The following is a 14639-nucleotide window of genomic DNA, read 5'->3' as shown; positions in this document are numbered from 1 at the left end:
TAAATTTGATTAAAAAGTCTGGAATATAAAGTTGGTCTTAATAACGGTAACCACAACATCTATTGTTGATAAAAAGTGAAGGCCTTTAATGAAGTAATCTGCTAGCCTTAGTCAGTACAGCTTACATGTGACTACAATCCCACAGCCACCAAGTTTGGGATGGGAAACAAATACTGCCCTTGCCTGTGAGACCCATGAGTACAAAATAACCTTGTTCACTTTCATCGTTAACAGACAATTCAAAGCACATAGGCAGATGTACTAACAGGTCATTAAAGGCAACTTTAAATAAAGATGGGCTACAGTATGACCAAAAAGCAACCTACTCTCTTGGAGCAAACGCCAAGATACACAAGAACAAAGAATAAAGAACAAAAGCATGGGAGCAGAGGTAGTCTGTAAAACCACTGAGTCTGCTTCAATGAGAATATGCCCAGTCTGATAATACTCAACTCTGCTTTCCCCATAATCCCAGATTCATTCCCACAAGTTCACTACCCCCAGAAGAAATTCCTCCTGATCCAGTTCTTCCATGATTATGCTATCTTGTCATCAACACCCAACAAAGGGGAGAAAAAAAAACAATCTTTCTGTATTTATCTTTTCAAGTCCTTCAACAAACTTTTATATTTCAGTATGGTCATCACTCAACTCTAAACTCAGATGAGTATCAGCCCAACCTACTCAATCTTTCGTCATAGGTCTGCCCATATCCAAAATCACTACTGACCTTCTCAGGACTGCCTCCAAAGCAATTAAATTTACTGTGATAAGAAGCCCAAAATTGTTCACATATTCTAGTTACAGTCTGACAAGTGTCTTGCACAGTTTGAGGATGATAACCATATTTTAATACTCCATTCCCTTTGAAATAAAGGTTAACACGCCATTTGCTTTCTCTGTTACGTAATGGATTTGGACGTCGGCTTTTGTGATTCACGGACAAGGAATTCCAAATCCCTCTGTTCTGTACTTTTCTGCTGTCCGTCTATTTGAACAACATTCAGCTCCGCGATTCTTTCTGCCAAAGTATAAGCTTACATTTCCCCACAATATAATCCAGCTGCCAATTTATTCCCAATTGCTTAACTCATCTCTATCCCTCTGCAGACTGTATGGTGTCAACTGCCAATATGGCTGTAGTACTTATACTTTCCTCATCCATGTCTGTGACATATTATTGAAGCAAAAACCAAGTTGTGAAGCCATTAGAAATTCTTCTTGCTGGAACAAAAATTCCTGGAGGTGTCCATATGCAGGTCACATGTTAATGCAATATTTTACCTGAAAGCAGTCTTGATCTTGACCTTTGATCAACAGTCGTAACTGTTGTACAACAGATGAAGAATTATTTCTGAGAATTAGCTTCTGTTGACTGTAAGACCAAAAAGAAGTGAAAATATTTTAAGTTGGTTTGAATATTTTATGAATAAACTGTTAAGGGACAAGTACAAGCTGGTATACAAAAACTTCACAATTAGCCATGTGTTGGAGATGTAGGAGTTTTTAAAAAAAAAAAAATCCATTTTGTCATGGGACATGGACATCACTAGCTGGCCAACAGTCAGAGTTACATGAACAAAACAGTTTAATGCAATGGCTGACAAAACAGCTGCATTATGCCACAAGGACAAATGACTGCCTTGCAGAAGAATTTCACAAGTTAACTGCTGTATCTTCAAACAGACAGTCAATGCAAAATGTGACAAGGAACAGGGAAGCTACTTTTGATAAGGCAGTAAGCGACAAACTTGATAGCTCCAGTGTAGGACTCGATGTTTTGATGAAAGAATCTAAATAACAATGATGTCACACCAAAAACATGAAAGAGAGAACACTGTATAAGAATTCAACTCCAGAAATCTTCAAAGGCAGAACTCTGGAGAAGAACACTGCACAAAGAACAAACCATAGCTATCCAGAGATATACACTGTTAGCTGTAAATTTAGCTTAATTCTATCATTAATTGAATAAAAACCAAGTTGGAACTGTGAGCCCTACCTTGCTTGAGAGGCTTTATTTTGGTTGCCACATGCAATGAAGTTTAAATTATCAGTTTAGTATTTTATTGTTTGAGCCTTCTTAAATGAATAGCTGAATTAAAACTAGCTTGTGGAAATGCACCCACAAGACAGTGTGTGGAAAAAAAGAGCAAAACATTTGGTCTCAAATTTATCATGTTGATTTCTTCCTAATGAGTGTACTCTGGAGGAGCAACTGACATCAACATTTCAGCTAAAGAGATGAAGGTAACAGAGTCAGTCATATACTATGGAAACTAACGCAGGTTCCGATTTGCAATGAATAGTGTATTTTATGGCAAGCAGCAAATAAATTTACTCTCTATTTACTGAAACTATTAAAGCCATGTCCATTTACAGACCCTACTTTTAAAACGTGTGTTCCCTTTTGCTGCAGTTCGGAGACATGTGTAACAAACTACTACACTTTATTCCCTGTGAAAGATAGTGAAGCCCAAGTCAGTTGCAGAATTACCAATCATCTCTATTCTGGTCAGGGAGAGTGGTGTTATTGTGGGCTGTCTACATTGCCCATTCCTAAAAGTATCAAAAGGAAATGTGGTCAAGAGCCAACCCTGTGAACCAATGAGTTGCAGTTTGGTGTTCAGTCAGGTTGCTGTTGTTTCTATCTTTTCCTCAGTTTAGATGTAACAGCTGCAACTTTTGGATTGCAGTAATTGATTTCAGCATTAAGTGACAAATTGCAGTTGCTGATAGAGACTAGACATATGAACTCAAAACAACCTCAAGCGTCATATTATCAACACTGATAGCAATATAGCAACATCAATGCAGCATGACATTTGTTTTAGCCATTAATATTAGGAGGACAAGACTACTTACAGGTATGAGTCAATTAACTTAGAAACAAGGTTACGTTTTGCAAGTCTTTTTGGCAGATTCACTTTTCTGTCACTGTCACTTTAGATTGTCTAATAGAACATATCCACTTTGATACCAGAACTGAGCCTTACTTTCAATGACGTCCAAGTCAAATAGTGTGTGAAGTCCTCAGGCTTGTTGACAATGTCACACTAAAAAGATTTTATACCAAGAAAAACTTGTAATGGGAAATGGACAGATGTTCTCTGGTTTATAAAGAGTTTGGTTTTATCATCTGGATCACAGTAACAAACTGAAGGGCCTGTACTGTGCTGTTCCTTTCTATGTTCTATATGCTGCCATTCCACAACTGCAGAATTAATTATAAACAAGAAATGTCTTTTCCAGTAGTTTCAGGCTTGAAGTATGTATCATGGTAATTTACAGCTAACGTATTTGCTATGTCCAATGCGGCAAATAAATTGAACTACCATATAACAGCTGCTACCAGACAGCAGCCACACTAGCATGGGAGCTTATGACTAACGAAAGAGTATCAAAAATACTTAAGTTTAACAGGCAGAAATAGAATTCTGGTTTAGTATTTCTTTGACAAAATCAGTTCGGCAAAACTTTATACATCTTGTACTTGTCAGGACAGAAATGCACAATTAAGAAAATCTTTGGAAACAAAGCAACAATTTGTATAGCATAAAAAGGTGGTAGTGGTGATGGCTCAAAGACAGTTGTCATGGAGATGTAGCAGGGAATGTTAGCTGTCTGATAGATTCAAACTAGGTAGGTCGACTCCAATTAAGAGTTGGCTGCAGGATGCAGAGATTGTCCGTCTTTGCTGCATTTTTCTTCCACTGGAGAAACAGCTACATGTGGACATATTCCTCTTGCCTACAAAGAACAGAGGCCTATGTGTGAATAAACACTGCCTAACTGATATTTAATTAGTTCCAGGGTAATTATTTTGTCACAAAGCTACTCCCTTTTTTTTCTATAAGCTGTTACTTGGCTCAAGGAGACTCAGTCCTTGATTTTTTTTCAGTGGAGTAATAAACCAGGCCAGGCTCAAATCAGTCTTGTTTGGTACCAAGACAGATAGGATTTTGAGAGGTCTTTTGTTTATATGTAAGCAGATGACATTTCACGCCAAAATGGTCACATTTTAGAAGAAGTGACCTGTATAATGAAAGGGGAGCGATCCACTCTGTAGCTGAGCAGTTTCATTCAGTCCAGAACTGGTTGGGAGTTCAACAGTGAGTTTGTGAAAACAAAGTCTCTTTCTCTCTCTCTCTCTCTCTCTCCCCCCCCCCCCCCCCCTTTTAACTTCAATCTGTAAGCACCTGTTCCATTCATTTATACTGGTTTTTAAGGAGGTTTGCTTGTTAAAACTGGTGTGTGTATTCGGAATGGCATAATTAAGTCTAGTTTGGATAGACCAGAGTTCTCTCTGGATTCTTCACTTCTGTTCTTAGTGTTTCATTGTGTAATTTTGAGAGTAATTTTTTGTCTGTTTTAAAATCTAGTGGTCAACCTAGCTAACTTACTCCAGGCAATTTTCACTGTACACTTACTGAAACAAGTTATGTTCTGGACTGCCTGCTTTAGAATGTTGAGTGGTCTGGCTTAATCCATAACACTTTAGTTAGGATTATGTACAAAATGATACCCAACAGCTGAACCACATCTACTGCTGGACATAAGAGGGGGTAGGGCCACTTAAAGATCAACAAGGTCATCTTTGCATTGAACCCCAAGAGGAAAGAGAGATATTAAGTGAATAGTTTGCAAGAAATAAACTTGGATGTTTTAAAAACTGTTCATTTACAATAGGTGGTCGTTCAGAAGGTGGTCTTAGAGAATATAAAAGATGGATAAATCTCTAGGACCTGATCTAATGTATTCCAGAATCTTGTGGGAAGATAGATAAGAAATTATGAGAACCCTTGCAGAAAGATTTGCATCATCTATAACGATACGTGCTGTGCCTGATGACTGAAGGGTAGTTAATTTTATACCTTTGTTTAAGAGAGGGTGTACGGAGAAATCGGGGAAGTCAAGACTTGAGTCTGACTTCGGCTGTAGGTAAATTGTTCGAGGTGATCATAAAAGACAGGATTTGTGGACATTAAGAGGCAAAAATTGATTAAGGATAGTCAGTATGGTTTTGTGTGAGGTAAATAGAGTCTCTTAAAATTAAGTTTTTTGAGGAAGTTACCAAAAATATTGATGACGCAGAGCAGCATAACGTTGTATATTTGGATTTTAAAGCTTTCGACAAGGTTCCGCATGGTAGACTAATTTAGCAAAGTGAAGTCACATGGGACTCAGGGTGAGCTTGCCAATTGGATACATAATTGACTTAAGGGTAAGAGACAGAGTAATGATGATGGGTTGCTTTTTGTACTAGAGCCCTGTAACCAGCTGTGTTCCACAGGGATTGGTTCATGGTCCTCTTTTGTCTGTCATTTATACGAATGATTTGAATGAGAATAGAATACATGATTAGCAAGTTTGCAGATGACACAGAAATTGGTGGCACAGCAGACAGTGAAGAAGGTTTTCTAAGATTACCAAGGGATCTTGATCAAATGGGTTAATGGGCAGAAAAACGCAGAAACAGTTCAATTTGGATAAGTGCATTTGTACCAATATTGCATTTTGGTACAAAACAATGGTAGGGCTTATACAATAATAGTAGTAGGACCTTGGGTAGTGTTGTAGGAAAAACGGACCCCAGGATGCAGATGCACAATTATTTGAAGTTTGCATTACTGTAGACAGGGTAATTAAAAAGGCGTTTGATATGCTTGCCTTTATTGCTCTGCCCTTTGACTATAGGAGTTGGGAAGTCATGTTGAAGTTGTACAGGACATTGGTCAGGCATCTTCTGGAATACTGTGTCCTGTTCAGGTGGCCCAGTATAGAAAGGATATTACCAACCTTGAGAGGGTTCAGAAGAGTTATAAGGAAAGGCTGGATAGGCTGGGACCTTTTTCACTGGAGTGTAGGAGGTCGAGAAGTGATCCGAAAATACCTTATTAAATAATGAGGGGTATGGATAGAGTTAATGGTAACTGTCTTTTCCCTAGGTGGGGGGAACTTCAAGACTAGGGGACACATTTTTAAAAAGGAGAGGGGAAAGAGATTTAAAAATTTTTTTACAGCGGGTGGTTCACATGTGATAAAGACTTCCTGAGAAAGAGGCTAATGTGGATACAATTATGACACTTAAAAGACATTTGGATAGGTACATGAATAGGAAAGGTTTGGAGGGTGCATGCCAGGACAGGCAGGTGGGACTAATTCAGTTTGGGATTATGTTTGGTATGGATTGGTTGGACCAAAGGGCTATATTACTCCATAATACATCCTATGTAACAATGCAGTCCAACAAGAAAGGATGCACTATTGGACTTTGTTCTTGGAAAGGAGATGGACTACCATATAGGTAAAAACAATGACTGCAGATGCTGGAAACCAGATTCTGGATTAGTGGTGAAGAGCACAGCAGTTCAGGCAGCATCCAAGGAGCTTCGCTTGGATGCTGCCTGAACTGCTGTGCTCTTCCAGCACCATTAATCCAGATGGACTACCATATAGACTAGTGTAAAGGCTGACCCCTTATTTTTGGCCAAAAGGTCTTATATTTTCCATATATCTCGTGTAAAGTCGACCCTACTATAACTTAACATTATAAACTTCCTACAAAAGGAAACTGCATGTTCTCATCAACCTACTTAAAATCATTCATTCATTCATACCAGTAACTACTCATTGCTCTTTGTTTACTACAGAATCTCTACTCATTCATAACTCTACTTAGCCTGCTGGGTTTAGATTCATTCATGCATTCAGACCAGTACTAAGTCTAAGTCTATCAGTACTTATCGCACTTTGTTCACTATACGTCCAAAAGTTAATACCGTTGAAAAGTTATTTTTTATTCATATATTAGCTACATACTTCTTTGACAAAATTTGTTAATGTTGCTGAGGTTCATAACAAAAGGGAGTAAATGGGAGGAAAATAGAACTTAGAAAAATACAGCGCAGTACAGGCCCTTCGGCCCTCGATGTTGCGCCGATCCAAGCCCACCTAACCTACACTAGCCCACTATCCTCCATATACCTATCCAATGCCCGTTTAAATGCCCATAAAGAGGGAGAGTCCACCACTGCTACTGGCAGGGCATTCCATGAACTCGCGACTCGCTGAGTAAAGAATCTACCCTTAACATCTGTCCTATACCTACCACCCCTTAATTTAAAGCTATGCCCCCTCGTAACAGCTGACTCCATACGTGGAAAAAGGTTCTCACGGTCAACCCTATCTAAACCCCTAATCATCTTGTACACCTCTATCAAGTCACCCCTAAACCTTCTTTTCTCCAATGAAAACAGCCCCAAGTGCCTCAGCCTTTCCTCATACGATCTTCCTACCATACCAGGCAACATCCTGGTAAACCTCTTCTGCACCCGTTCCAGTGCCTCCACATCCTTCCTATAGTATGGCGACTAAAACTGCACACAATACTCCAGATGCGGCCGTACCAGAGTCTTATACAACTGCAACATGACCTCAGGACTCCGGAACTCAATTCCTCTACCGATAAAAGCCAGTACGCCATATACCTTCTTCACCGCACTATTTACCTGGGTGGCAACTTTCAGAGATCTGTGTACATGAACACCAAGATCCCTCTGCTCATCCACACTACCAAGTATCCGACCATTAGCCCAGTACCCCATCTTTTTGTTACTCATGCAAGAATGTGGCGGAAAAGTTCAAGACACTTACACATTCAGAATTTAATAAAAGGTTTCATTTTAAGTGTGCCATTATACCAGACCATGACGATGTTGAGCAGTGTGATTTTGCAGGATTTCAATGAACCTTTGACATGTTAAAATTTTCATACTGGTATGAATGAATAAAATTTACTACCAGTAATTCATTCCGGTTTCTCTTGCTTTTACCTTTACCGAAATGTTTTTCTTCTTTACTTGGGATTAGTGATGAAATCAAATAGATTTCTGCTAATACAGTATTTTGAACTGCAACATGAATTTCAGCCCCTCAAAACTCGTACCCGTGTATTAGTCAGACCTACAAGTTAAACTTTTAAAAATAGTCTAAAAAATTTGACTTTTACACAAGTATATACGGTAAGTAGATCAAGTATCAATGATCAAATCTCCTAAATGTTTTCCATCGTCCTTTAAAGGTTTAGAATGCTTGAAAGTGACAAATGGTCAATCCCAAATTTAAAAAAAAAAGAATTGGAGAGAAAAATTCAATGGGACAGAAACACAGCTAGGCAAGGCAGATTTAGAAATGGAAAGGTTGGTGGGAAAAGCTCTACATGAACAATGGGCGACTTCTAAGATGACATGGTTCAGGTGTAGTCAAAGTATATTTCCTCAAAAGGCAAAAAGGTAGGACAAACAAACCAAGCTTCAAAGCACAAGATTTTTTTAAAAAATGTACTATGACAGGTATCAAACAGAAAAGAACCAGAGAAATACCGAGTAGATAGACAGGAACTATTCATACACTCATACCAGGATCAAGAAAGAGACAGTATAGAATTAAAAAGATATGCAAAAGCAGCAAACGTGATGAGAGGTAAAAGAACACATTATTCTGGTCTGGAATATACTACTTGGAAATGTAGTTGAATTGACACATTCAAATGGGCATTATTTCTATTTAAATAGTCACCAAGGTGCAAGGAAAAAAGTTGGACAATGGTACTAAATTGTAATGCTCATCACAAACAGCCAGTTTAGACACAATAGGACAAATGGCCTCCTGCTGTGTCTTAACCCTTGTGATTTTGGAGATTGCTAATTATCCTGAAATATCCCTTCCTTAGCCTCTTATCAGCATATGACACAGTCAACCACATCACTGTTCTCTGGATCAGAAGGCCTATCTTTGTTTATCTCCACAATGATTTATCCAAACAAGCTAAATCCCATGTTCCAAGGCATATTTTAACCATGTTAAGCACTTTGCAGTTGCCTCACTGTTAGCAGGAAGCAAAACATTGCTCTGGTTTATTCAAGTTGAGTCAATTAAGTAAGGGCAATAACAATGACTCCCCTCTTTTCCCACTTTTGGTCTCATCACAATTTTTTTTATATAAAAGTTGCTTGCTAATTTGAGAACATTGAATTTTTATTGCAGTATCATTCCTTCCAGAACCCTCCAGTATGCTAATGAACCAAAAAGGTCAAAATGAAACTACCTGACCAACCACCATTTTTAGTCCAGCAGAAACCAGCTAGAAGCAGGCTGCATTCTTAGTTACCTGCAAGTTCTAGACTGAGCTGTTAATTAAACTGATAAGACTGTCAAATAAACTGAATCAGGCAAAAGTGAGGACTGCAGACGCTCGAGGTTGGAGTTGAGAGTGTGGTGCTGGAAAAGCACAGCAGGTCAGGCAGCGTCCAAGGAGCAGGAAAATAGGTGTTTCGGGCAAAATAAACTGAAATCACACTACTTAATCTGTGTCACTTACCTATAAACACAAGCAAAATGACATTTACATCTACGACTAGAAAAATCCAGAGAAACCTTGGGGTGCATTTTTTAAATACAGCAAAGAGCAGTATTTATTGTGCTTAACACTATCCAGATACAAATAATAACTCTCTGCCCCCCACACAGCATTCAAGATTTCTCTCTCTCACGCACACTGGTAAAAGGGTTAGTTTATATTGGTTTGGCGGATTGAAACCATCCAAAAAGAATCAAACTGGACTCCAGGATCTTCCTAGGCTCAGTAAGATGGTGAATGGAAGATCTTAATGAGTGTAGTTATTTGGTTTCCTGGAGTCAGCAGCTGCTGGGTTGATTGAGATTTACTGATGGACAGAACATGTAGCTCAAGTTTGCAGTATGGATGGATAGAGAGCGCAAGAGCAAATCCCTCAGGAACATTCAGCATTTTCCTGGCGGAAAGAATTTCTCTCAAAGAAGGGTTTGGTGGCTCATCAAATGGGTCCGCTCACCAAAGTGGCAGTTACTCAAACATGGTCATAGCAAGCTGACTCCAGGTCCAAAAGATTAGACTTGATAATTATGGATGAAAAAGTTCCTTTCTCAACTATGCACTATTAGCAAGGTTGACTGCATCAAATGGCTTACCCCACACCCAGCTAAATATACATGGTGCCAGGAATTTGACAAAATGTGTCCCAAGATGGGGTCATTCATATTCCTGCAAAGTGATCATCTGATGCTTTATTTTAGATTGTCCATTTCTGGTTTTTAATAGATTTGGAATTTGTAGAACACTAAATGCAAATGTTCAGCCAACTGAGAAGTTGTTATTCAATTAATTAGTTTAAAAATGCTGTTGTCTTTTCAAACTCATTCAATAGAGCTTTTGTCCATTAAATAAAAGGCTTCCAATATCAAGCATGGTTTTATAACAAAGTGTGCTTAACAGTTGTTTTGACATTTTATGCTATTTATATTTGTATTTTTTTGTTATACTATTTCCTTAAATACATGAATTATATAAATGGACCATTCTAAATGGCTCAGCTAAAAAAAATTAATAACAGATTTTATTTTGAAATAACTAGTTTTTCGTGAAAAGTTATAAACAAATCAAGTTAAAAAGAAGATACTCAAGTGCCAGTAGTCCCGTTCTTCATGGAATTCAATATTAACAGCATCTTATAATAATTTTAGTTGCCAATGGCAACTGTACTTACACAGCCCTTCCGAGAGAAACTCCGCCCCACGACATGAATTGCTTGTTGGAGAGAATTGGTGGCACTCCAATTGAAGAATTTGAAGATGAAGTGATAGATTGGACTGATTCAGGTTTCCCAAGCAATCCTTTTAAAGCAACTTGATACTGAGGACCAAATGGCTGGACAAGGATAATCAAGTGGCTAGAAAAAGGAAGATAATTCATTGGACCGACTTAGTATTAAAAAGATACCCTTCACATCATCAATTGCTGCAATTCGCTCATTAATGACCGAAAGTAAAAATTTCTTGAAAACATTTTCAAAAAAGCCTCTATTTAAAAAAAAGTGAAGGAATGACTGAGACACATTTGACATCTATGCAGTGTCTGCCTCTCAAGGAAATATCAGAACAGATAACCAAGGCTTCAATAAAGAGGTCAAGAGTGTAGTGCTGGAAAAGCACGCAGGTCAGGCAGCATCACAGTAGCAGGAGAATTAAATGTTTCAGGCCTAAGCCCTTCATCAGGGATGAGGCTTGTTGGCCAGAGAGATAAATGGAAGGGGGATGGGGTTGAGCAGAAGGAAGCTGAGAATGAGATAGGTAAATGAAGGTGGAGGCGAAGGTGAAGAGTCAGAGAGGAGGGAAAGCAGATCGATGGGAGAGGTGATGGACAGGTCCAGAGGGCAGTGCCAAGATGGAGGCTTGGGACTGGGATAAGGTGGGGGGGCAGGAGGGCAAGAAACTGGTGAAATCCACATTGATCCCATGTGGTTGCAGAGTCCGAACACGGAATAGGAGGTATTCTTCCTCCAGGCATCAGATGGTAAGGGTTTGGCGATAGAGGCGGCGCAGGTCCTACATGTCCTTGGCAGCGTGGAAGGGGGAATTGAAGTGTTTGGCAATGGAGCAGTGGGACTGGTTGATGTGGTTGACCCAGAGGTGTTCTCCAAAATGTTCTGCAAGTTGGCATCCTGTCTCCCCGATGTAGAGGAGACCGCAATGAGTGCAAGAGAGAGAGAAGATCCCATTGGTAGAGGTGGAGGTGTGTGCGCGCACGCGCATGTACAACTATTGCACTTCCTGCAGTGGCAGGGGAAGGTACTGGGAATGGATCTGACGAGGGAGTCGTGGAGGGAATGGTCTCTCTGGAATGCTGATAGGAGTGGAAGTGGCACAAGTGTCACAGGATGAGGTGTTGTATACAGAGGTATACATTAGTCTACGTATATACTGCATCACCCTCTGCCCCTTCTGCCACCTACAAACAGACCCCACCACCACAGCAACATTTCCCTCCCCTCCCCTATCAGCATTCCGGACAGACCATTCCATTCAAAACTCCCACATCAGATCTATTCACCCCCACTCCCAGCACCTTCCCCTACCACTGCAGGAAGTGCAAAATTTCCACCCATACCATCCCCCCACACCTCCGCCTTAAGCCCGCAAGGATTCTTCCGCATCCAACAGAAATGTTCCTGTACCTCCACCAATATCATCTACTGTATCCGTTGCACCCAATGGAGGGGAGGCCACAGCGGGGAGACAGGATGCCAACTTGCGGATTGTTTCAGAGAACATCTCCGGGTCAACCGCACCAACCAACCCTAGCGCCCTGTGGTTGAACATTTCAACTCCCTCTCCCACTCCACCAAGGACATGCAGGGCTTGGGCTTCGCCAAACCCTTACCACCTGACGCCTGGAGGAAGAACACCTTATACTCCACCTTGGGACCCTCCAACCTCACAGGATCAATGTGGATTTCACCAGTTTCCTCATTTCCCCTCCCCCCCACATTATCCCAGTCCCAAGCCTCTTCCAACTTGGCACCGGTTTCTTCACCTGCCCATCACCTTTCCCATCTATCCACTCCACCCTCCTCCCCACCATCTACTAAATCGCATTATCAGCTACTTTCCACCCAACCCCATGCCCCTCCCATGTATCTCATCACCGCAGCCCACAAGCCTCATTGCTGATGAATGGCTTATGTCCGAAACGTCGATTCTCCTGCTCCTCGGATGCTGCCTGACCTGCTGTGTTTTTCTAGCACTGCACACTCAACTCTGATCTCCAGCATCTACAGTCCTCACTTTCTCCTTAGATAGAAGTGTGTGGAAAAAGGATGATAGACAGGTCAGGAAACAGAAGGAAACATTGCAAAAGGCGGGGGTGGGGAAGACATCCGAAGGCACAGTCACCAACAATAGAGCAAATACAGTTGGGAGTACACAAAAAAAAAAGGACAGAATTAGCGGAGCTTAGAAACCTGAGAAGATTGTGTTACTGGAGGCAATTAAAAATGTAGAGGGGAACCTCAAGGACAAATTTGAAAATAAGAATGAGATTTAAACAGAAACGATAACAATTTTTAATTGAAGGCTTTGTTGACCAGGAACCAATATGGATCAGCAAGCATCTACAACATTAATCCAATCATTAAAATTAAACTCTCAAAATGATTACTAGTTTATTTCTTAACATCTCATTATTTAGACCATATGACAAGATACAGCAGCAGAAGTAAGCAATTCAGCCCTTGACAGCTGACCCAATCATTGTCAACTCCACTTTCCTGTCTTTTCCCGATTGGGGGAATTCAGTGATGGTTCCACATCATTATTTCTCTACCTTCAATCTCCAGGGACTTGTGTTTACATTGGTACTTCTCTTCCCTTTTCTATATTTGAAAAAGCTTGAACTATCTAGTGTTGTATTCTTGCTAATTTACCCTAAGTTTGTTTTCTCCTACTTCAGTATTTTTGGCCATCTTTCAATTTTTTTTAAAAAATTCCAATCCTCTGGCTTACTATTAAATCTTTCCACAGTATCAAATTGGAAAAAAAAAGCTTGAGTTAACCATGGTCCCTTGCTAGAATCCTCCCTCAATAGGCAGGATCTCTGGCAGTCACAAACTGCGTTCTTAAATGTCTGCCATTGTTCATTAGACATCTTTGCTGTTCAACCCCTTTCCCCAGTCTATTCCACCCAACACAGCCAATGAGGAATTTGGCACCAAATCAATAAAACAGAACCTCTCAAACATAATAATCTGATCATTTGAGCAATCTGCAAATTGGCAAAGCAAAAACAAGGTTTGAGAGACGAATATATGGCTTAAATACAGGTGCCAGAAAAATGGATTCCAGTTCCTGGGGCAGTGGAACCAATACTGGGAAAATGGGATTTGTACAGGTGGAGAAGTCTACACCTGAACTTGTGGAGATCACAGGTCAGGCAGCATCAACGGACAGAAAGCAAGCTAACATTTTGAATCTAGGTGACTCTTCATGAGTTCTGAGGAAGACAGTCACTTGACCCAAAACATGAACTCTGCTTTCTCCACAGGTGCTGCCAGAGCTGCTAAGCATTTTCAGCAATTTCTATTTTTGCCTGATTTACATATATACAGACTGTGTACAGTTAGCTTTAGACTTTTGGGTGATTTTTGAGTGATCGTGATTTTTTTTTGCTGGTCTGCCCCAACCCCACTTTTCCCATAGACCCCATTGAAACATTAACCATAAATCTTACTTACAGTGAAGGTAGTTTAAGGGCCCTATTGTTTATTAACTTATGTTTTATTCTTGGCCATGTTAACAAGAACAATACTGCAAAACATAGCAATCATTGCTGGGCAAGGGATTTGTTAAAAACTAATTATTACAGTGCCTTTGAAATAAAGGGACATCAAGGTATTTCAAAGATGGCATTAAGGCAAAAGGATGCTGAACCACTAAGATTAGGAGGGTCACCTTAGTTTGAAGGGGTATCTGATGATCTGGGTTTTTGATAGCTTAAGAGAGGGAGCCAGTGAAATTAAGTTTGACAATTCTTGCATAGGATTTAGAAAGGTGAAGATTGTAAAACAAAGACAAGACTTTAAGATGAAGACAAGAATAACTTTCATGAGTAGTGGGAAAATGAGGGCAGGAGTAGGAGTGATAACTGAGCACAACTTATACCATGGCATTGTCAAGTAATAGAATTATGAACAAGTTGGAGCCTTAAGGTGAGAGGAAGAAAATAATAATCTGCTGATAACTTAGACATACACAAGGGATCATCA

The 14639-nt window shown here is 40.0% G+C and overlaps 1 protein-coding gene across 5 annotated transcripts in view; it reads right to left on the bottom strand.

Moving 5' to 3' along the window:
* cep192 (centrosomal protein 192) overlaps nucleotides 1-14639 on the bottom strand; it is a 190073-nt gene that overhangs the window by 63945 nt on the left and 111489 nt on the right. For all 5 annotated transcript variants that reach the window (XM_072569797.1, XM_072569801.1, XM_072569799.1 and 2 more), the window contains 2 exons: nucleotides 10587-10769; nucleotides 1285-1375 (listed from right to left, as the gene is read on the bottom strand). In XM_072569797.1, the coding sequence (XP_072425898.1) occupies nucleotides 1285-1375; nucleotides 10587-10769 (274 nt within the window). The remainder of the gene's footprint in view (nucleotides 1-1284; nucleotides 1376-10586; nucleotides 10770-14639) is intronic.

Source organism: Chiloscyllium punctatum, chromosome 5 (genome assembly GCF_047496795.1).
Source record: "Chiloscyllium punctatum isolate Juve2018m chromosome 5, sChiPun1.3, whole genome shotgun sequence".
Classification (NCBI taxonomy): domain Eukaryota; kingdom Metazoa; phylum Chordata; class Chondrichthyes; order Orectolobiformes; family Hemiscylliidae; genus Chiloscyllium; species Chiloscyllium punctatum.
The sequence above is the reverse complement of the archived record's forward strand: the minus strand, read 5'-3'. Positions and strand labels throughout refer to the sequence as shown.